This window comes from Procambarus clarkii, chromosome 92, assembly GCF_040958095.1.
Source record: "Procambarus clarkii isolate CNS0578487 chromosome 92, FALCON_Pclarkii_2.0, whole genome shotgun sequence".
Lineage (NCBI taxonomy): Eukaryota > Metazoa > Arthropoda > Malacostraca > Decapoda > Cambaridae > Procambarus > Procambarus clarkii.
This window is the reverse complement of record NC_091241.1, coordinates 8,279,553-8,302,829: the sequence shown is the minus strand read 5'-3', so window position 1 is coordinate 8,302,829 and position 23,277 is coordinate 8,279,553. Positions and strand designations below refer to the sequence as shown.

Sequence of the window (23,277 nt, the reverse complement as noted above, 5' to 3'; positions counted from 1 at the left end):
AACAATACCTAGCCCTCCTACTGGTTGAGTGCACACACAAACAATACCTAGCCCTCCTACTGGCTGTGAGTGCACACACAAACAATACCTAGCCCTCCTACTGGTTGTGAGTGCACACACAAACAATACCTAGCCCTCCTACTGGCTGTGAGTGTGCACACAAACAATACCTAGCCCTCCTACTGGCTGTGAGTGTGCACACAAACAATACCTAGCCCTCCTACTGGCTGTGAGTGCACACGAACAATACCTAGCCCTCCTACTGGCTGTGAGTGTGCACACAAACAATACCTAGCCCTCCTACTGGCTGTGAATGTGCACACAAACAATACCTAGCCCTCCTACTGGCTGTGAGTGCACACGAACAATACCTAGCCCTCCTACTGGCTGTGAGTGCACACACAAACAATACCTAGCCCTCCTACTGGCTGTGAGTGCACACACAAACAATACCTAGCCCTCCTACTGGCTGTGAATGTGCACACAAACAATACCTAGCCCTCCTACTGGCTGTGAGTGCACACGAACAATACCTAGCCCTCCTACTGGCTGTGAGTGCACACACAAACAATACCTAGCCCTCCTACTGGCTGTGAGTGCACACACAAACAATACCTAGCCCTCCTACTGGCTGTGAGTGCACACACAAACAATACCTAGCCCTCCTACTGGTTGTGAGTGTGCACACAAACATTACCTAGCCCTCCTACTGGTTGTGAGTGCACACACAAACAATACCTAGCCCTCCTACTGGCTGTGAGTGTGCACACAAACAATACCTAGCCCTCCTACTGGTTTTGAATGTGCACACAAACATTACCTAGCCCTCCTACTTACGTTGCCACAACTTCAGTTTTCCCAAATCTTAGTACTTTACTTCCATGCCTGGTAAAAAGTTTCATAGAAATCTGTCCACATGCCCAGGTCCCTTATGTTCTTATGAAATGGGCAAGCTAAGAACTTAAGAATAAGGGTAAATGCAGAAGGCCTATTGGCCCTTACGAGGCAGCTCCTAGTTATAACCCCCCCAATCCCACTCACATACAGGTCTAACCTACGTTTGAAACAATCAAGGGACCCCATCTCCACCACGTTACGCGGTAATTGGTTCCACAAATCAACAACCCCAGATTTCTCTTAGCTGTCTTACTATATACATACAGTTGATACTTGACCCCTTTCCAACCCCTCCCAACATTTCCCTCAATCTGAAACCATTGACACCATCATCCTGGACCTCTCTCCTACAGCTAAAAGAGGGAAACCAACAACACTCCTACCTCTATTGGGTAAGAAATATACCCTTCCTAACCTTTTCATTACTTTTGTTCCTCAACTTGGTCACAAGCTGGACTCTGTTTTCTTTACATGAGCTCTCTCCAACATTCTCTTTGTAGCAAACTCTTTCTACATGTACACTTCCATCTTTACATTTTACAACACCTCCCTCTGTTAAACTTGCCTAAGCCAAAACATTCAAATTTTTCCGAACCATACTCTAGTTGACCCTAATTTCTACTTGCTCGCATATCTATTTTTCACTTTTCATTTTGTTCTCTTCCTGTTCTTTCCAAACATGTCTGTTATTTAATGGAATACATGCTGCTGTTACTAATATCTCGGAACTCTAGCTTTTAATTTCTAATTCCTCTATCTTGTATGTCTCCGGGAACCGATGCCTGGCACTTGTCCTGGACAGTTCCATGGATATACATATTTAATGTCAGCTGTTTAATGATCATCCTAGCACCACTGCCCTTTTATTCGGGAATGGTGTTCTCTTACTTTTCCTTGCCTTTGAATATCTATTCCAATGCTGCTTGTATATTCCAAAATAAGTAAGTAAGTAATTATCAAAAGAAGGCACCAAACCGGGAAGGCTATGTAGCACCATCAAATACGCAAAATAATCAGAGGGCGCTAAATATCACCAAGGATGCCAATACGAGAACAAAAACGCATAAGGCGAACGATATCAAAAGTATCCGAGTCACCAAGAATTCTATCGAGGGACAGGTGACCGCGAGGGGCGGTCGGAAAGCAAGACACACGCTCGTCCTGGAAGGCAGGACATTCAAGAAGGACATGCACGACCGTAAGAGGGACAATGCAACTAGGACAATAAGGAGCAGGGCGGCGCTCCATCAAGTGACCATGGGTTAAGCGAGTATGGCCAATACGCAACCTCGCTATTCCAAAATAAACGGTATTCTATTTGCTCACTATCTTCCACCGCATTCCTAAACTTCTCTTGGCTTCATTATTGCTGAGGCAATGTGTCCATTGTAATTATCCTCGATTCCCACTTTTGGACCATTGTCATTGGGCTCATGCCAATTAATGTACCACATTACAGTATAGGAAAAGTATTATATATTCATACTGTAACTAGGTAGGGGCAGAGAACTGGTGCAATGCAATTGTCCTTCCCATTAAGGAACATGAAACAAGGTATTTTGCCCCATTGCACTTACTAATTGCATTTGTAAACTTTTTGAACAAAGAAATAATGTGTGCAGTACATGGTTTTTTAACAATCATTGCCTCTTTCTCTCCCAGTTCAGTTTCCATGAGCGCTGCAGCACAAAAATTCTGGGAGATTTAGAAATTTACATTCACAACACTATTTCTGTAGTGAAATCAGTAACAAATTTTATTATCTAGAAAAAGCATGACACTATCTAGAAATATAATATATTTGCCCAGTTAAAATCTTTTGACCTCGGAGGCAATTTGTTACTACCGTACTGGGTATTCCTTAAAATTTTCACATTTGGTTGTAGCTTTAAAGTACATTTTGGAACAGTACCATTTTCTGACTTTAATAACTAATATGAGATAATTTCCCAGGTTTTCAGCACTAATCTCTAATAATTGATATTAATGGTCTACCCTCCTCTCTCTAGACTCTATTTTACTCCGTGCTTTGTGTTGACGACCTCGTTATCGGCTGTTGCTACAGCTTGCAATCAACAGTATTTCACCCTAGACTATTAAGAATGGCTCCAAATTCTTTAATACAAAAAATTGTGCTATTACTTTTTACTAGCAAACATTGTCCACTGTCTGCCCTTAATGTTAAATTTATAGGAGCAAACTTATTACAGATACAATAATGCAAACGTTTTAGGGTGCATATTCGTTACCCACTTATTTTGGGTGCACATGCCTATCACTTACATGTTGAATGTACCAAAACCCTTACCTTACTAAAGTCTTTTCACATAAGCTGACACTTCTCAAATTACACTCATCTCTAGTGGTCTAAATTGGTCTTTGAATGCTTCTCATATTTATCAGGTTCAACCTTGACCCTTTGTGTCTTCACATCATACTGGTTTGGGATTCGGTTCAGGACTTCTGGTCTTTCAAAAATCCAGAGCTTACATGTGGAAACCAGTGTTCCATCATTACAAGACCACTGCAATCAGTAGCGCAATTTATAAAGAAGATGAATGGAAGTGCCACATTTAGGTACATGTGCGCACACACAGTATATTGAAGTACACAAATATACAAGTATGCCTTGTTACACAAAAAGATAGAACTATGTAAACACTAAATATGTAAACACAGAACTACATAAACAGACAAGTATTACCTGGGTCAATAATAAGCAACTCATTGAATTTATCGGTTATCTTGCTTACAAAGGTTTCATCATGGTCTTGAATTTTAAAGCCAGTTTCTTCTTTAACAATGGTCAAGATCTCTTCCATGTTTTGCTCTGTTAGTTTATTTACATTATATGTCCAAGAAGTTGATCCAGTTCCTGTTGAATAATTAATATTAATTAGGCAACTGCTCTTAATAATTCACTATCCAAAATGAATACAAAATTACACCATGTTTTTAATCATCCAAAAACGCATAAAACAATAACACTTATGTCATTAATATTTCAAAATAAGACTTTCATGGGCAAAGAGGAGGACTTACTCAAGGACTTAAAGTAGCCAAATACCAAATAACTGGAAAGAGGCTGGGTTATACCCCTACATATAAGGAAAAAGAAAACGAGTGCAAGAACTACTAGCTACTGGAGCATTAGTCTGTGTGCAATCTGTAAAGCATTAAACAAGAAACAGATTGAAAAACAAAATATCCAAGAACTGGCCAGTTATGAATAAAGTTGGTTAAGTGATGAAGATATTTCCACTGAGGAGGCAATACAGCATATGAGCACACCCAACAGGGTTTGAAACCTGAATCCCACCATATTGCCATTATTATTATTATGAACAAAACAATAAAGTGTATGTAGCTTTTATGAACCTTGATAAAACATATGGTATAGAGAACAAAGGAAGTCTGTAGAAAGAGTTGAGCAGGTGATAAATACGTGGAATGTTATTAAATTCAGCGACGAAGTTTTATGGAAGTAGCAGAGCACATGTAGACAATAATGGTAAAAGAACTTGGTGTACACGTAGGAGTATAGGAAGTTTGCGTCATCTGCTCATGGCTTCTGTTGTGCACTATGCCAGTGTATGTTATATCATACAAGGGATAACATACCTCGAGGGAGACCATGCTCATGATAAAGAAGGGTGTGAACTTAGTGCATGACAGGAATATCTGGAGTATTTCAAAACTGATGTAGATGTCAGTTCTTATGGTAGATAAATATATATTTAAGATGGGTAAAAGTTTTGTTTGCAAGAAAAGACTGCTATAATATGAACATAACTGGTAGTGGAGTTATATGAACCAGTTATATAACTCCAGTTATAGTTAGGTACCAGTTATATGAACATAACTGGTACATGTAATTATTAAAGTGAATTCTTGCAAGAAAAGTCAAGAGAAAAGTGAGCCAGGGAAGAAAAATGGCTGCTGCAATAATTATTTGATTGATAAATAATTTATATCACATTGAATTTTAAAGCAGTAGTGCAAAATACAATAAAATATTAGACTCATACTACAAAATAAATAATAATGATAAATTAAAATAAAGAAATTGTAATAGTTTATATTCAAAGTACAGTGTGACCCTGCAGCAGCAAATTCACAAAATCTAAACAGATTCTAGTCCAGTCAATAATTAAATTTTTACGGTGATTTGTTTGCCTAAGGCATAGCTAGGTCATTCTTGGTGGGAATAGGTGTACCATTGCATAGGAAATATCTTATGGTGACCAGACCACACACTAGAAATTGAAGGGACGACGACGTTTCGGTCCGTCCTGGACCATTCTCAAGTCGATCCAATGGTCCAGGACGGACCGAAACGTCGTCGTCCCTTCAATTTCTAGTGTGTGGTCTGGTCAACATACTTCAGCCACGTTATTGTGACTCATCGCCTGCATATCTTATGGTCTTTCTATTTTGGGCATACGCTTAAAATTATTATAAATTTATAAGCTTAGTACCATAATACTCACCAATAATTGCCCTATCACATGGTATAAAGAAAATGCAGATTGAATAATTATATATATTTTTAATGCAGAGTTGGAGCAGCTCCCTGTGCATGCTGCACAATCACCCAGGCATGTACATGCTTGTGCTTGCAGTGGTAGAGGAAACATTTTCTGTAGATCGTAATACACAAAAACCCATTACCCAAAACTGGAGGACTTTTTTTTTTTTAATGTACTGAAATGTGTATTCTGTGGCTGCAACAGTAGACCATATAGCACAAAATTAGAATTTTGGGCTATGTGCCCTGCTGTTCCTGGGGCTGTGTGCCCTGCTGCTCCTGGGGCTGTGTGCCCTGCTGTTCCTGGGGCTGTGTGCCCTGCTGCTCCTGGGGCTGTGTGCCCTGCTGTTCCTGGGGCTGTGTGCCCTGCTGCTCCTGGGGCTATTGGCCTGGTTAGTCCAGGATGCGTGCCTGGGTCTATGTAGCCACCTTCGTATAGTATCGAGTGTGCCCAGCTAAGCCTAGGTTTTTCTGTTTGGGTAATAATAAGGTGTCCCTTCTCGAGCTGTGTGCACGGCTGTTTCCTAGGCCGTATCCCTGGGTGTTTCCCCTTAATGTCTTTTGCATATAAATATAACTGTATATTTATTACACCTTATTATTCACCACAATCTACTAGCAATCATTGTTCAAATACAATGCCAAATTGTGCAGTCAACCAAGTCTCCACTAGGTTCATTTACAAGACAAACCTGCAAGCTGTCAAAAGGTGTTGATCACTGTGTTTAGTCATTAACTCATGTAAGGGGTTGAAATAATCATAAAAAAGCACAAGACTTCATGCCCAGGAATGGCTCTGCTCAACAAAGACAAATTTGGTTTTAGTAAAACATAAAGGAAATAAAATTATTTTATAATTACTGTCTTGATAAGCTGCTCCACAAATTTGAAAAATTACTTACCACATTATTATAATTGTTTCTGAACTCCCAGCAATGTTAAGTATAATTAAAAACTCTACTTTAATATAATGTGCACCTTACATGTGAAGGAAGGTGGTTATATGTGTACGGAGCTGACAGAATGTGAAATGTCAACATACAATTTGACCAGACCCCTCTTCCTTAACCCTTAAAGTCAGAGGTGCTGCCATATAGTGGCGGCAGCAGCAGTAGTTTGCTGAGGATGGTTTGATAGTTTCTGAACTTATCAAAGTTGCCAGGAATTACTTCTCTTAGTTTTAAGTGGTTTGAAGGTACTGTGTGTATTATGACGAGAAATTACCAAGGGTTGGATTCGAGTTCTACATTCCAATAAGTTCCATGCCCCATTTGATAGGGAACAATATCATTTGCTAGATTACTAGTTCTTCCGGAGCTCAGAGCATTATGTTTTGTTAAGTGTTCTGATCAGGTCTTGTATAATTTACTTAAGGAAGGTCAGAAAAAATCAGCGTTGAATGAAATGAAATGCCTCTTTTTGATGGGTCCCCTCGGTGGCTCTAAGGGAAACAGGGAGCCACCAAATGGGGCAGTATCAGAAAAATGCAATATATGTTTTATCAACAAACTTAATACAAACAAGAATTATGTGCCAATGTGCGCGTATATAATAAACATTCACTTTCTATAACTAGACCTTTACAACATCATCTTACCATTTTCTCCATCATCCTACAAAGCAACAGCAGTACAGTACATTCACACACTTACTGACCTGTGCTGGCAATTAGTCCTGAACACTTCTGCTTGATCCCCTGGACAGCGTCAAAACTCAACTCCATATATGACACTCTGGCAGACACACACTCCCCTATGAAAACCTATGAGGAAACATATGTCACTCACTGCAAACAGTGCATAAGCAAGATCAGCAACATCAATTCTCGATAAAAACACTAACCTTGTGTCTGTGGTCTGTATAATGGTTCGTCAGCATCACATACAGTTAACAGTGCTCAATTTAAGTGTTATATCACAATGAAATTGCCATGATAAAAATCTACATCTACTATCAACTTATGAATTTGTTGAAAACACCATTTCTGTCAGGTTCGTATAATAAATAATTGCACAGCTCTTTCTTATTTTAATAGAATGGGTTTTTAGCAATGAGGAAACCAAGATGGCAAGGGTGCACTCTGATCAGCTCAGTTTGGAGAGTTCTGTCAACAGAGCAAATTATTAAGTGAGGACAGAGTGTGCATTCTGTGCATGACTGCTCTCCTTTGGAATGATGTCGGATTAGCTTGTCAGACCTTGATCTTCATTCTGTCTTAATTGTGTTTATTATATAAATTGTTGCCAGATACCTTTATAGCCTGTTAGAAATGAATCCAAAATGATAATGTCTATTGTAAATATTTATTCAGTTCATTCGAGTTCAGATCCAGCTTTACGAGACTCAGGGGTCAAACAAAATGAACGTCACATGTTTTGTGTATGGCACACAAGTGGTGTGAACTTCTGTATAACAACAATTATTACAAGTCTGGATTACAAACCCAATAACTTTCCGACTTAAAATTTCCTAACTACTGTATAATAAATATTTTAATTAAGTATTATTTTAATAATACAAAAGAAGAAGGCAAAAGAAGTCTACTAGGAAATGCTATACAGTATGTATTTTATGTATTTTCATTCAGATTATTTTCTGCCTTACTGATCATATTAATGAATTGTTCAACATATTGTCATTTGTGGGCCACAACAACTAAAAGTTCATTTCAATTTTCAAGATCTGTAAATAAATGCTTGCAAGTGGACATTTGCTCTCTTCATAGTTATTCAAGTTCCTAATATAGTACTGGCATTTACCCAAGAAAAATAAGTGTTTTCAACAAATACATATACTGTACTCTATATATGCTTTCTCTCATATTATGAGGACCAAAAATACACGAATACAAATTTATATATACAGGAAAAGGTTTACAAAAATATCTATCTACACAACACTCATCTTATTGGCTTGTTGGACAGGAAAGGACAGATTCTGAAGCAATTATGTAATCTATTATTAGAGAGCAAGATAAAGCAACACAATAATTAAAGAATAGCACTGACTGCCTTGAAACTGTGTACGTGTACTTCAGTAAGAAGCACAATAAAAAAACAGGTTATGTACCAGATTAAGCTGATGTTAAGAATGGTAGTGTACACCTATTATGACTTGGCAGCTACCTTCCCCCCCTGCCCCTCTGATCCACACACCCGACAACCACCAGCATGTCTTAGCTACCCTGGAGCACTGCTCGCATGTATGCACGTACAAAATGAGGATTTCATAAAACCGGACCCAATACCAATTCCAGAGCATGCCATAGAATACACAGAGATATCTCAAGATAAAGTGAAAAAATTACTCGAGGAGTTAGGAAGAAATAAAGCAGTTGGACCTGATGGAGTTTCACCTTGGGTGCTGCGAGAATGTGCAACTGAGCTGAGCATTCCACTCCAATTAATATTCCAGACATCCATGTGCACAGGAATCCTAGAAGATATGTGGAAAAAGGCAAACATAGTACCAATCTGTTATAGAAAAAGGCAAACATAGTACCAATCTATAAAAATGGTCGTCGAGAGGAACCGAAAAATTATACACCCCTATCACTAACAAGCGTGGTAGTCAAAACTCTAGAAACAATAGTTAAAGCCAAATGGGTTGAACATAATGAGAGTAATTACATAATAACAGACAGACAGTATGGTTTTCAAACAGGAAGATCCTGTGTAACAAATTTACTTACCGAGATAATACAAGAAAGAAGTGGTTGGGTAGACTGTTTATCTGGACCTAAACAAGGATTTTGACAGAATCCCACACAAGAGGCTGTTCTGGAAACTGGAACATGCTGAAGGAGTGACAGGGAGACTTCTTACATGGACAAAAATTTTCTAACCGACAGACAGATGAGGGCAGTAATCAGAGACAATGTATCTGACTGGAAGAGTGTTACTAGCAGAGTATCACAGGGTTCAGTTCTTGCACCAGTAATGTTCATCATCTACATAAACGATCTACCAGAAGGAATACAGAACTATATGAACAAGCTTGCGGATGATGCTAAGATAATGGAGAAGATAGGAGACGCAGACGATTGTAATGCCCTTCAAATCTATCTAGATAAATAAGGGCTTGGAGTGTTAAGTGGCAAATGGAATTCAACATAAATAAATGCCATGTTATGGAATGTTGAATTGGTGAAAATAGACCACAAACACAACTTACAAATTATGTGGAAAGGAATTACAGAACTCGAGTAAAGAATGAAACCCAAGGGTGGTTTTGAATAGTAAGCTGTCACCAGAGGAACACAAAGAACATTGTGAGAGGAGCATATGCCTCTCTTTCCAACTTCAGACTTGCTTTTAATTATATGGATGGTGAAATACTAAAGAAACTGTTCATGACTTTTGTGAGACCAAAATTGGAATATGTAGCAGTTGTATGGTGCCCAAATCTCAAGAAGCACATCAATAAACTGGAAAAGGGGCAACATGCTACAAAATGGCTTCCGGAACTGAAAAACAAGTTACGAAGAGAGACTAGAGGCGTTAAACATGCCAAAACTAGAAGACAGAAGAAAGAGGTGATATGATCACCACTTAGAAAATACTAACAGGAATAACTAAATTGACAAGGAGGAATTCCTGAAACCAGCAACTTCACGAACAATAGGACACAGATCCAAACTAAGAAGACAGAGGTGCCAAAAAACTATTATAAAATTTTCTTTTGCAAACAGTGGTAGCTTCGGGGAGCCGGTCGGCTGAGCGGACAGCGCACTGGACTTGTGATCCTGTGGTCCTGGGTTTGATCCCAGGCGCCAGCGAGAAACAATAGGCAGAGTTTCTTTCACCCTATGCCCCTGTTACCTAGCAGTAAAATAGGTCCCTGGGTGTTAATCAGCTGTCACGGGCTGCTTCCTGGGGGTGGAGGCCTGGTTGAGGACCGGGCCACGGGGACACTAAAAAGCCCCGAAATCATCTCAAGATAACCTCAAGATAGACGGTTGAAACAAACTAAGTGAGGTGGTGGAGGCCAAAACCATTAGTAGCTTCAAAGCGTTATGTGACAAAGAGTACTGGGAAGATGGGACACCACGAGTGTAGCTCTCATCCTTTAACTACACTTGGGTAATTATGTGCTTCGCCCGGGGAAGTGGGGGGACCTCGCGGCTGAGTGGATAACGCTTGGGTGTCATAGGTTTAATGGCCCGGGTTCGATTCCTGGCAGAGGCGGCAACAAATGGGCAAAGTTTATGACCTACTGAGCTGGAACCTTGAAATGAGAGAAACACTTTAGATCAAAGTTAAAAAAAAAAAAAGTAAAAATTTGATCATAAAACCAACACCAATATATTTTGCTTTTCTATTTCAAGAAAGGAGCTGTCATGTTTTTGATTAAAATTATAACAGAGAACATAGAGAAAAATCTTCTCAATTAATAAGACATTGGTTAGCTAAATCAATAATTCCAACAATTTACCAAATACAATAAATTAATTGTATTAATATACAGTATTCTGGGCCTCAGGAAAGAGAGAAAGCACAGAGTTGATAATACAGAAAACCTATTACAATAGGTATTCCAGTTAGTGATAGTTACAGAGAAGGTCAAATATATCCATATTCAAATTTAGAAATAAATCAAGCGTTGTATGTAATGGAACACCGTTTTCTGGTGGGGCCCCCTAAGTATAGCTTCCCTGTGCCGAGTGTTGACCAAACCAAGTCTTAGGAAGAAGCACCAGGTCTCCAAGACCCACTCTTACTCACGGCAAGCCAGAACCACAATCTGGCTCGTTCACAAGACAAAGAGATCTTGGGATCCAAGATCTACACAAAACTTGAGAAAAAACCTGAAAACAAAACAAGCCACCACTTTAATGAAATTAAGAACCAGAAGGTAAACGATCATTAGCCAAATGTTGGCTAGCTACAGCCTCATAACTTGGGCTGCCACCTGGTGGCAGTCTGGCACAACATGGTTGGTATATTAATATCATGGTAATAATAATTTGCATCATTAGCTTTGGGTCCCTAATTTCGTCGAGGTAATTGCTCGTTTTGTTGCACTTATGATCACAGATTTTTTTACTTGGTTTGGGTAGATCTCTGATCTTCAAGCTCCCTTTACCTCATAAGGCAAGCCAGATCCAGGTCTTGGCTTGTGGTAATGGTGGGTATTGGATGACCGGTTCCAAATCCCAAGGCATGGCTTAACCAGCACTTAGCACAGGAAAGCAACTGAGGGGCCCTTCCAGAATAATATTTTAATACAGTTCCATGCAATGACAGTTACACAAATTTTAATATACAGAATATCCAAGAGGCAGGTTTTTGCAAAATGCCTGGTATATGCCTGGGGTTATGCAAAATGCATGTTTTATTTTTTATACTGATGTAAAAGGTGTATAAATACATACAGTATTATTACATATATTTTATATATATATATACAGTGGCACCTCGATTAACAAGTTTAATCCGTTCCGGCACCAAGCTCGTCATGTGGAAAACTCAGTCTTGCGAAACAACAACAAAACTGTCGTAAAAGGTGTCCGAGAACCAGCGGAAATGCTCGTTAATCAAGGAATAGCTCGTTAGTAGACAAATGTTCTGCAAGTGGCTCGCTCGTTACTTGAAATGCTCGTAGATAGAGCCGCTTGTTAAACGAGGTGACACTGTATATATATATAGTGCTAAATTTTGTTCTCATTTCATTCTAAATGATAACTGTATTTCACACCAGCCAGCCATATACCTATTCCATCCATAAGGAGTAAGAATAACATAAGCATACAACACAATTCACCAACCTCATTAAGAGCCAAGACTGGAAGTACTCTCCTTGCCATACCAGTCTCACTGCACCGAGGAACATCATCTCGTATTGTCCGTAGGTGAGGCTCCATATCCAGGTACCTGCATGTTACTCTCATGTTATGTGTAAAGATATCTCGCATGTCATAAGCTTTCGTGAGCTTATGGAATCATCACTCCGAAATTTGCAATACCTGTACAAACCAAACTCACAAAATAAAATTAGATGTTTTGATTGCGCGAGGGCGATCCAGGAATGCAGTCCTGTGCCAGCATATCTAAGGATACAAACAGGGTGACATACAGAGTGTGTGGGTGCAATGATTACACGATATTGTAAAGAACACGGTAAAATCCATTCCATATATATTTTGCTCTAGTACAAAACTACAAGAGTATCATTTGCAACTGACAGTATCACCTTGCAATAGGGAATGTGAATAGAAATTTGAGTGCAGCCATGTTTGTTAATTTTCAAATGACTTTTTAAAGTTTCCTTCTCCCCTTTACCCTATGACAATGTTAATGGTTCTAAAAATCCAGGGGAGCTATATGGCTCCAAAAACACTGGGGACATTTCTAGCCCCATAATATATGCATGCACAAGGCTTCAAGTTGATATTTCAAAGCATTCTTCAAACATCACATCGGCACATATATATCTTGGCTTATACTTTGAAATACTGTACATATATATCTTGGTCTATACCTTGGTATATATATCTTGGCCTATACCTTGAAATAGGCCAAGTATCTTGGCCAATACATTGGTATATGTATATACATTGGTCTATACCTTGGTATATATCTTGTAATATATCTTGGCAGTCAGGTCATGGCCAATGGGGTCAGGTTTGATTTCCTTAGCAGGACAGAAGCATTTAAGCCATATTTCCTTTCACCTGATGACTCTGTTAACCAAGCAGTAAAAATAGGTACTGGTGAGTTAGGCAACTATTGTGGGTAGCATCCCGGGAGAAGTCAGTAGTAGGCTTAGAGGATGGGGGTGACCCGGTATAAACCTAACAGGCCTATGGTAAACTACAGTAAACACCATAAAGTCAACCATACCCTGGAGTGAAGTTGACCAAGTCATTCCCATAGCCTAAAGTGACATTATAGGTACAGCCCAACATTGCAAACCCCACATTCTGTATAAGGAGTTTGTAGTTTCCCTTTCTGTACAAGGTATATGGGGTTTCTTATACAGTTTATCAAATCCCACGTGTGATAACTGTATAAGAAAGTGCCATAGAAAACAGCCGAAATCATATTCCCACTGCATGACCCCTTGAAGACCTGCTCTGTTCACCATGAATCAAGGAGACTCTTGCCTACACAATTCATCACTCGAGATGAAACCAGGTACTAAAACAACTACCAGTGTTGTTTCAAATTGACTTAACTAGGGTGGGCCTCATAACACACTCTTGAAAAAATATTGTGGGCTGAGAATAAGCATAAATGATATACAGATTTGAAAGTGGTAACGAGTCATTAAGCGTCAAAAATTAAAATTTATGAAAGGAGTGAAATGTATATAATAATGTAAATTTGAAGCATTAAATGTTGTAAAATATACTACAACTAATTATATTAAACATAGTGTGTCAGGATCTTTTAATTTATAAGAAATTTAACCTAATACCTTTACTGTACTACATTCCTGGACCTTCCAACATCACTGAAAAATACCTGTATTCATGGTAACGTAACTGCTGTTTATTAAGCTCCACAGGTGGTTTATAAATGTCCTCACCAATCAAGGTGACACGAATTCTGCTCCTGAATGTCCATCGAAACTTTCCCTGTAGAGTATAAAATCATGTGATAAATCATTTTCAGCCGATTATAATTTGAAATATTAATTTAAATAATTGTTAAAATATTTAATCTCAAAGTACAGTACAGTATCTGTATTGCAAGCAGGAAAATTCTGCACTAAAACTTTGAACTAGAAATAAATTGAACTTTAATAAAATATAGGTGAAACAAATTTTAGACTTTTGCCCTTTCTTAATTTGCTTGGGGAATTTTAAAATATTTGTATCTAATACAAATTTTCATATCAGAATGAACTAAATAAAACACACTGGCTCCTCAACTTAATTAACCAGTCTTCATGTCAATACTTTCACTCGTCTCGCCCAGAAAACTAAGTAAGACAGGCTCTTCATAGGTCCTTATGACCACAGTCTAATGTATTACCAACACAAAGGGAAGACTATAATGTCTCGGCTCTTGCAGTACAGTACTGTTAACCTAATCCCGACTTTACACAAGCAGCGAGACTTGCTTTTAATTATGTTGCCTATACAAAAACTCTAGGATATGATATAATATATATAATAGTGACAAAAAGTACTGTAGCTGTATGAGCAATAGCACTCATCAACAAACACGAAACAAAACAATGTAAAAATTTATACAATACATAAGAGAATGTAGCGATCTTGCACAGTACATTACTTTGTAATACCCTATACTGTACTGCAATGTACTCAAATTTCTTTGTTAATCATTTTACAGTTTCTAATTCACATATTAAAAAATATATTACATTACAGCATTTGCCATCTGCAAGCCACACTACTATTGCCAATTAAAATTTGCCATATGATGTTGCAAGTTATGTCACACCTTAACGTTGCACAATATGAAGCGACAACATTAGGCATAAACCGGTAATTAAGGAACAGCAAGAAAATTTTACCCCGCAACAATGATCATTTGTCTTCTTGGGTTGTTTCATTTCCTTCAATAAGCCATTGGTTTTGTTGTTTATGTTTTCTGGTGGATATTTCCTTGATTAGTGTTTGATCTGATTCCCTGCTCTCCTAGTCATGCAGAGCCAGATTCTGGTTCTGCCAGGTGACAGATAGGTTTTAAAGGCCTGCTGCATAGGGCAAAGGCTTGCTGGAACAAGAGTTAAGCTCGGGGTGCTCGGAGGAGCGAGAACCGAGCCCCGGGGTGCTCGGAGGAGCGAGAACTGAGCCCCGGGGTGCTCGGAGGAGTGAGAACTGAGCCCCGGGATGCTCGGAGGAGTGAGAACTGAGCCCCGGGGTGCTCGGAGGAGTGAGAACTGAGCCCCGGGGTGCTCGGAGGAGTGAGAACTGAGCCCCGGGGTGCTCGGAGGAGTGAGAACTGAGCCCCGGGGTGCTCGGAGGAGTGAGAACTGAGCCCCGGGGTGCTCGGAGGAGTGAGAACTGAGTTCGGTGCTTGGAGGAGCAAGAATTAAGCTCGGGGTGCTTCATTACATACATTTGATTTTTTTATGCAACTTCAAATTGATCACTCGAGTCTACTGTTATTTCTAATAGATTCTTCTTTACTCTTATGAAAGCTTTGTACATATATACTTCATTAGTTTTCCTCACATCCTAAATTTTGAGATATATACAAGAGTTGTTACATTCTTGTACAGCCACTAGTACGCGTAGCGTTTCGGGCAAGTCCTTAATCCTATGGTCCCTGGAATACGATCCCCTGCCGCGAAGAATCGTTTTTTCATCCAAGTACACATTTTACTGTTGCGTTAAACAGAGGCTACAGTTAAGGAATTGCGCCCAGTAAATCCTCCCCGGCCAGGATACGAACCCATGACATAGCGCTCGCGGAACGCCAGTCGAGTGTCTTACCACTACACCACGGAGACTGCTAAACAAACAAACAAATATCTAATAAATATCTAATAATATCTAATAAAAATAAATAATATTTTTTTACAAAACCTTTAAGTATGCAAATATCTAGAGAACAAAAAATAGTCACTTGCCTTCAAAAGTTTATCAACAGCCTCTTTGACATCAACAGAGAATTTTCTTGGAAGACACAACTGCCCTCTTGATCTTGTTGGATCAGAGTTGAAACCTATTAGAGGTTTCTTTCTGTCTAAAATTTTAGAGGCTGCAAGCAGGTATGTGCCATCACCGCCTGTAGTCACAATGGCGTCAGCCCACTCAATATTTGGCTCCGAGTAGTCAAACCGATACACAGTTTTTGTCTCAATGCCAGCGGCAGTGAAGACACTGTTGACCGTGTTTTCGACGCCCTAGAAAAACATGACATTAAAAATGTAATCTACGCAAATTGTAATTAAGCTCTGCAGCATGTATTCCATATATTTATTATAGACAAGAATCTACAGAAAATGCAATCCACAATAGTGTGGATAGTAACATACGTTCACTTCAATTATTGGAGATTTAAACTCGATTGGTTACCAGTCAGATGCTTCCAAGATCCTTCGATCCATTATAGCTATAAAACTCTGCACTGCAGTGCTTATCCTGACCTTTAGCACTTCCTAGAGGGCTATAACAGAACACATGGGAACTAGACAAGAAATATCTTTGTGATATTCCTAGAGATTCATAAAGCAGAAATGCTATGCAAATCAAGGGTTCCAAATTGTGAAATGACCTCCCAAATGTGATTTAAAAATTTTATATACCAAAAATGTAGTCTTATGCTTTTTATCATTGCCATCTAATTAATGTACTGTATATCATTTGCTAAATTTCTTATTCAAGTCATATGTGTTAGCTGGCTTCTTGTATATTAAGTTTTTTGTCATTAAACCTTTACATTTTTAACCAATTTATTTTATGTTATGCCCAAAATGCTTAGCAATTTAGTGGCTTTAATACAGTAATAATGCACCATTACATATTTTTAGCTGTTTAAATAATATTAAATACTATATCTGTACAATTGCTAAAACTACAGATTCTATAATGTAGGAATCTATGCCCATCATCATTATCACCTTTATATTGTATACCATTTGCTAAATTTCTTAAACATCTCAACTGTGTTAGCTTACTTCTCATTAATATCAAATGCTTACCCATTATACCTATAACAAATTATAACAAATTTTCTAAGTTTTACCCAAAACATTGTGTATTATTGGCTTTATTTAATATGTAACCCCTGTACACTGTACAGTACCTTCAAATATACCTCTGTATTATGCTCTTAAGTATTCATATTTTACAAAATATTATTATTATAATTATTCTGTAAGAAACTACAACCTAGTTGGTAGGATCATCTTGTATTTTTCAAGCCAGAGTTCTTATCTCCATTATGCTAAGTGAATGAAAAGAATCTATAGACTTGGGAGACTAGAGATGTTGTACATAATATTACAAAAAAAAAAAAAATTAAGAGGTGAATTTAATATCTGCAACCTCATTCTGTCTTCACAATTTCGCTTTGGTCTACTTCCTTAATCGTTCTTGGTAACCAGTCTAAAGATGTGATGCCACATTCACTTAACCAAGAGCTTCATTTACAATCTCAAATGTATCACCAAGCTCCACTGTCTTTCCCAAATATTGTTCTGCTTCTTATGATATTCTTCCAAAATTTAAATAATGCTCCATCAAACATAACTATGGTAATTAATTTTGATTTTATCAAAGGAATGCAGCCATTTATTCAGATAAAATAAATTGTAAGAGATTCTTTACCGCTACTGCTTAAATAATGGCTGCAACACCCTTATTGCACTCCCTTATTATCCTTTATTTTTCTCCCAAGCATCTCTACAATTAACAGTAGTGCATAATCTGAAACTAACCTTATGAATGTAATGATGATACAGCATTATATTATAGTCTGATCCTCGTGCTTGGAGACACTTCTCTAGTTGCCTCTCGGTCAGTTCTGGGTGACGACGCTTCTCAAACTCATATCTTGAAAGTTTGGTTAGAATGAGCACTTTTTTTGGGTTAAAACTCACCGATTCCAAGTGGGAGGGAGGGATTGCAGTATAGCTCCTTTTACAGCCACACACTGCTACTGTAAAGTTGCAAAAAAATAAAAATTCCGTTACTGTACTCATAACTACAGTAAATGGAATTAAGCACATCATCATTATTAACCCCTCAACTGCCCCAGCAAACAATTGTCGTTTTGAGTTTTATTTTTGTTTTAATTAGGCTATATTTTAATGTTTTTAAATGTTTTCATTATCCTTTGTGTTTAGAAATGAAAATAGTTTAGTTTGGAAACATTTTGACATTAACTTTACCTGAACATTTATAAAGCAACAAAAATATGCCCTTAACAATTGCACTTTGACGTTTTTGCCAAAAACAGGTGCGCAGTGCAGGGGTTAAAAATATTTTTTCTACGGATATTTTCCATTTTATGTAAATGCCTTCTGCCATTTATTCTAGAGGGTGAAGAAACAATTACTGTTTTCCATTATATTTTGACATTCCTTCAACAACATGACATCGTCAGGAATATACACATGACACATTATGGAATCATTATGGTTCTATCCAGAATCACCCCTAGATTTGTCACATTCGAACCACTAGGTTCGAATCCTCGTCACGGCCCTTGTGGATTTGTTTCTTTATCAGAATTTTTGAAAACCGCAACTTCAAGAACAAGAGAACATAGGGGTCAAACTCGGAAAACAAAGCTGCTGAAAAAAACTAAAAAGTGCACTCTTGCAAATGGAGAGTAAACAGTTGGAACAAGTTAAGTGAGAAGGTGGTGGAGGCTAAAACCGTCAGTAGTTTCAAAGTGTTGTATGACAGAGTTCTAGAAGATGGACACCACTAGCATCGCTCTCATCCTGTACCTACATTTAGGTAAATACACGAGACTGGTTATACCTATATTGATTATAGGTCTGAAAATGCATTTGCAAGCTGTCTGCTGCATGAAGTAAACCATGTCCCTCTAACATGGTCTAATGCATGCTAAGCATTTCATACTTCAGATGACTTATAAACCAATTTTCAGACCTTACTTTACCTAGCCAATATGATCAAAAACCTGTGCCAACATTAAAAAAATATGATGGAATCACTCCTCGTGCACACACAAATACATCTTATTTTTCTTAAGTTTGGTTAGGTTCAGTTTAGTTAGGTTTAGTCAAAAGTAGCGATGACCTAGATAGCTAAAAAATTTACTTAGGTCTTAGACCCAACCCAAGCTAAACAAACCCTTGATATATATTAGTTAAGTGTCAGTAGTGAAAGGTGATAACCACTACAAAATAGCCACCAACTGTAAAACAAACTCTCAAACAGTTTTAGAATTAAAATTCGAATGATCTAGTGTACAGTATGCCAAAGTAGTTCAAAATATCTCAAATAATACAGTTGCTTATTCTTCCCACTAAGTCCATCTTTGGATGAGAGGCTTTAAAAATGTGAATTACAGTATGTTCAAAATGAAAACGCCCGTTTCAGAAAAAAAAATCCCAAACGTGACGGCCACAGTCTCTAAACTCCTTTCACTAACTTAACTTTCTTGAAATATATTAAATTTCCCTGGTATAATTTGTCTTGCCTTTAAGATACTTTTGCTCATTACCTGTTCTGAGCATGGTAGCGAGCCTGCAGGTGAAGAGCGTCATGTTGTGTGGCCGCGGCGAGACCCGGTGTTGCTGGGCCACTTGCTGACCTCACTTCTTATCAGCTCCTCCTGCTCAGTTTCCCTTGGAATTTTCATTACGATCTATTTAATTAATTTTATGTTATATTCGCATGAATTGCATTATGACAATGTGTTTTGGAAATAAATGTAATATGAGGACATTAGTTAAGACAAAATTTCTTAAGATATTTGTATAATAATTTACCTGAAGGTCACTATCGCTATAATAATAATAATAATATTTATTTAGGCAAGAGTACATACATCATACGATACGTGAATAGTGGAGGATTCAGAAGTAAGATAAGAACAGTGCCTAAAGCCACTAATACGCAGAGCGTTTCTGCCATAACATAAATATTAAAGGAAAACAATATATATGATTTATCAACCAATCCTCAGGGTCCATTCCATCCAGCGGTCGACCCTAAAGACACATCCATCAATTTTAACATGCTGTTCGTTCAAAGCAGGAATTTTCTCAAATATAAATTAATATTATAATATATTAGCATATTGTGCATGTATAGGCATAGGTTAGGTTAGGTGTTTAGGTTCTATTGGCGATTATTTGTATTTGTAATACGTGGATGAAACATTTATAGCATTGTGGTTTGATCAAAATTCGCAGGTACAGCCCCGCTCCTATGCCAGGTAAGTCCACTACGGGCTCACCATAGCCCATGCTACTTGTAACTTTTTCTTCTGAGTAGCTGAATCTAAAACAACAAAGAAAATTCGTCAGTGAAGCACTTGTTCCGGAAGTGTTCGACCGTCAGAAGTTGTGAGTCATGTGTAAACCGTTTTTCATTCTTTCATACCAGCACGCAACCCGTCCTCGACTCAAGTCCATTACATCCAGCGGTCGCCCCCCAGACGCATTCATAAATTTTAACTTGCTGTTCATTCAAAACGGGAATTTTCTCAAGTATAAATTAATATTATAATATATTAACATAATGTGTATATATAGGCATAGGATAGGTTAGGTTCGGTGTTTAGATTCTGTTGGCGATTATTTGTATTTGTAGTACGTGGGTGAAGCATTTATAGCGTTGTGATTCGAACAAAATTCGTCAGTGAAGCACTTGTTCCGGATATGTTCGAACGTCAGCAATTGTGAGTCGTGTGTAAACCGCTTTCCATTCATAAACAGGGGGTTTGGTGGGTGCATGGAATCACTTTTGGATCTTTGTTTGGAGGACGGGCTGCCAGCCCGTCCTTCAAACAAAGACCCAAAACTGCAGCCTGTCCTCCAAACAAAGACCCAAAAGTGATTCCATGCACCCGCCAAACCCCCTGTTTATGAATGAAAAACGGTTTACACACGACTCACAACTGATTTTTTTCGTTCGAACACTTCTCGAACAAGTGCTTCATTGACGAATTTTGTTCGAACCACAACGCTGTAAATGCTTCACCCACGTACTACAAATACAAATAATCGCCACAAGAATCTAAACATCTAACCTAACCTAACCAGGGAGTCGGTCGGCCGAGCGGACAGCACACTGGACTTGTGATCCTGTGGTCCTGGGTTCGATCCCAGGCGCCGGCGAGAAACAATGGGCAAAGTTTCTTTCACCCTATGCCCCTGTTACCTAGCAGTAAATAGGTACCTGGGTGTTAGTCAGTTGTCACGGGCTGCTTCCTGGGGGTGGAGGCCTGGTCGAGGACCGGGCCGCGGGGACACTAAAAGCCCCGAAATCATCTCAAGATAACCTATGCCAATACAGGCACAATATGCTAATTTATAATATAATATTAATATATACTGTATTTGAGAAAATTCCTTTTTGAATGAACAAACATATACATATATCAATGGTCCCTTTATAGAACATGTGATTCAAGAAGAGGACCACAACAGTCTGTGTAAAAGGCAGTTCACATATACGGTGAGCCAGTTACACGGTTGCTAATCCTGCTCCACACCCACCCAACTGGGCGGCAGCTTTACAGTCATGTGCAGCATTACCGGCAGTACGCAAACTTTGGATACTTCGCTTCGATACAGGTACAGTTTAGCCGAGCCTGAGCCTATATAGCAGTGGTAACATCTAGAAGTCTGTTAACCATATAGGATGATCCATATATGTGCGGTTCTTCCTGCACAACAGAATGATGATAGATGGAGTAACTGATGTGAATTTCACTTTGCCTCAAGTCTACGAGATTTTGGTTGTTGTTCTCGGAATATTACTGCCCTCAGCCTGCTCTAAGGCAGTCCAAGATGGTAATAATTTTCCTCTTTACGAGGAAATGTGTCGGTTAATTCATCAGTTTTATCAGGCATTCGGAGACCAATATGGGTTGGAAGCCACAGGAGACAAACTCTGACTCCATCATTGATTATTTCATTATATCTGTGTCTAGCTTGAGTCACAAGTATGTTAAAGTTATTCCTTGGGGACGTGAGTGCAGTCAAGGATGACAAGGAGTCACTTACAATTAACGTGTCAAGTTTGGACTCATATACTGTACTTGTTCGAGCGCAAGAATTATGACAAACAGTTCTGTTTGAAGATTGTTGTTGTTGTTATAGATTCAGCTACTCGGAACAAGTTCCAAGTAGCACAGGCTATGGTGAGCCCGTAACTTACCTGGCACAGGAGCGGGGCAAGTAGCACGGGCTATGGTGAGCCCGTAGTAGACTTACCTGGCACAGGAGCGGTCTGTTTGAAGAGTGGAGGCCGTTATATATACGTGCTCCACACTCATAGGAAGTTTAGTTTAGTTCATTTATTATGCACCCCATACCCATCTTGTGGGCGGTAGTGGAAAGGGTTACAGAGGCACATATTGGGCTCAGGGACTGAACCCCACAATTCATTTAGCTAAGCAAGTTACAGTCTTGATGAGCTAGTTACAAAATTCATTATAAGTCGTCACATGATCAATGGGTTCGAGATCGATCACAAGTACAGTTTCTAAATTAGGCAACAGACATATGTGGAGAGCTAGTGTCACAATTGATATATTTGTCCTGCACACCGCCCCCCATCCAGTGGGCAGCGGTGGATAGGTTACAATCACTTAGTTACTACCTACAATTATCATTGTAGGTAGTAACTAAGTAACTAGGTAGTAACATTGAAAATTATCTGTTAGATTAAGGACCTGCCCGAAACGCAGCGCGTACTAGTGGCTTTATATGAGTGTAAATACTGTACTATGCTATGTATTCTCACAAACCCAATGTACCTTCTTATATATAAATAAATACAGCAGAGACAATTATATAAGGATTGCTCATAGGAATAGGAGCCATCTCTCGCTGTCACAACAGCTGCACTTCCAGCTGCATCACAGGATTGATGCAAGGAGCCATCAGTGTAAACTTAATGGGAATATTCTTTAAACTACATAGGCAATATAATATTTATTAGTTGATGGAGAGAATTGAAATTATAAAATGTTTGTGTGACATTTGGAAACTGTAAACCTTTTAACAGTAAACGATAAGTTATTTTAAATTGAAGAAGGGATTAAACAGATGATATTCAACTCCTGCATTAAATTTTGATACTGCATTTATTAATAATATTACAGGTTTAGGTATTAATGATCACAATAACAGCGAACGCAGGTTGACATGTAGGATGAGAAGAGGTGAGCAATTACATAGTTAATTAGGTAGCTCTTAGGCTCTCTAGGTAGTCTTTTAGGCTT

At 38.6% G+C, this 23,277-nt stretch overlaps 2 protein-coding genes across 3 annotated transcripts in view; one reads left to right on the top strand and one right to left on the bottom strand.

Moving 5' to 3' along the window:
* Nadk2 (NAD kinase 2, mitochondrial) overlaps positions 1-19,681 on the bottom strand; it is a 28,691-nt gene extending 9,010 nt beyond the window's left edge. For both annotated transcript variants that reach the window (XM_069319268.1, XM_045769958.2), the window contains exons 1-7: positions 19,543-19,681; positions 17,783-18,003; positions 15,971-16,246; positions 13,891-14,003; positions 12,192-12,297; positions 7,082-7,187; positions 3,602-3,772 (exon numbers count right to left, since the gene is read on the bottom strand). In XM_069319268.1, the coding sequence (XP_069175369.1) occupies positions 3,602-3,772; positions 7,082-7,187; positions 12,192-12,297; positions 13,891-14,003; positions 15,971-16,246; positions 17,783-18,003; positions 19,543-19,585 (1,036 nt within the window). In that variant the 5' untranslated portion in view covers positions 19,586-19,681. The remainder of the gene's footprint in view (positions 1-3,601; positions 3,773-7,081; positions 7,188-12,191; positions 12,298-13,890; positions 14,004-15,970; positions 16,247-17,782; positions 18,004-19,542) is intronic.
* A 1,782-nt stretch (positions 19,682-21,463) lies between these two features.
* LOC123775098 (uncharacterized) overlaps positions 21,464-23,277 on the top strand; it is a 215,839-nt gene continuing 214,025 nt past the window's right edge. The window contains exon 1 of the mRNA XM_069319264.1: positions 21,464-21,622. The gene's annotated coding sequence lies outside the window, so the exon portion shown is untranslated. The remainder of the gene's footprint in view (positions 21,623-23,277) is intronic.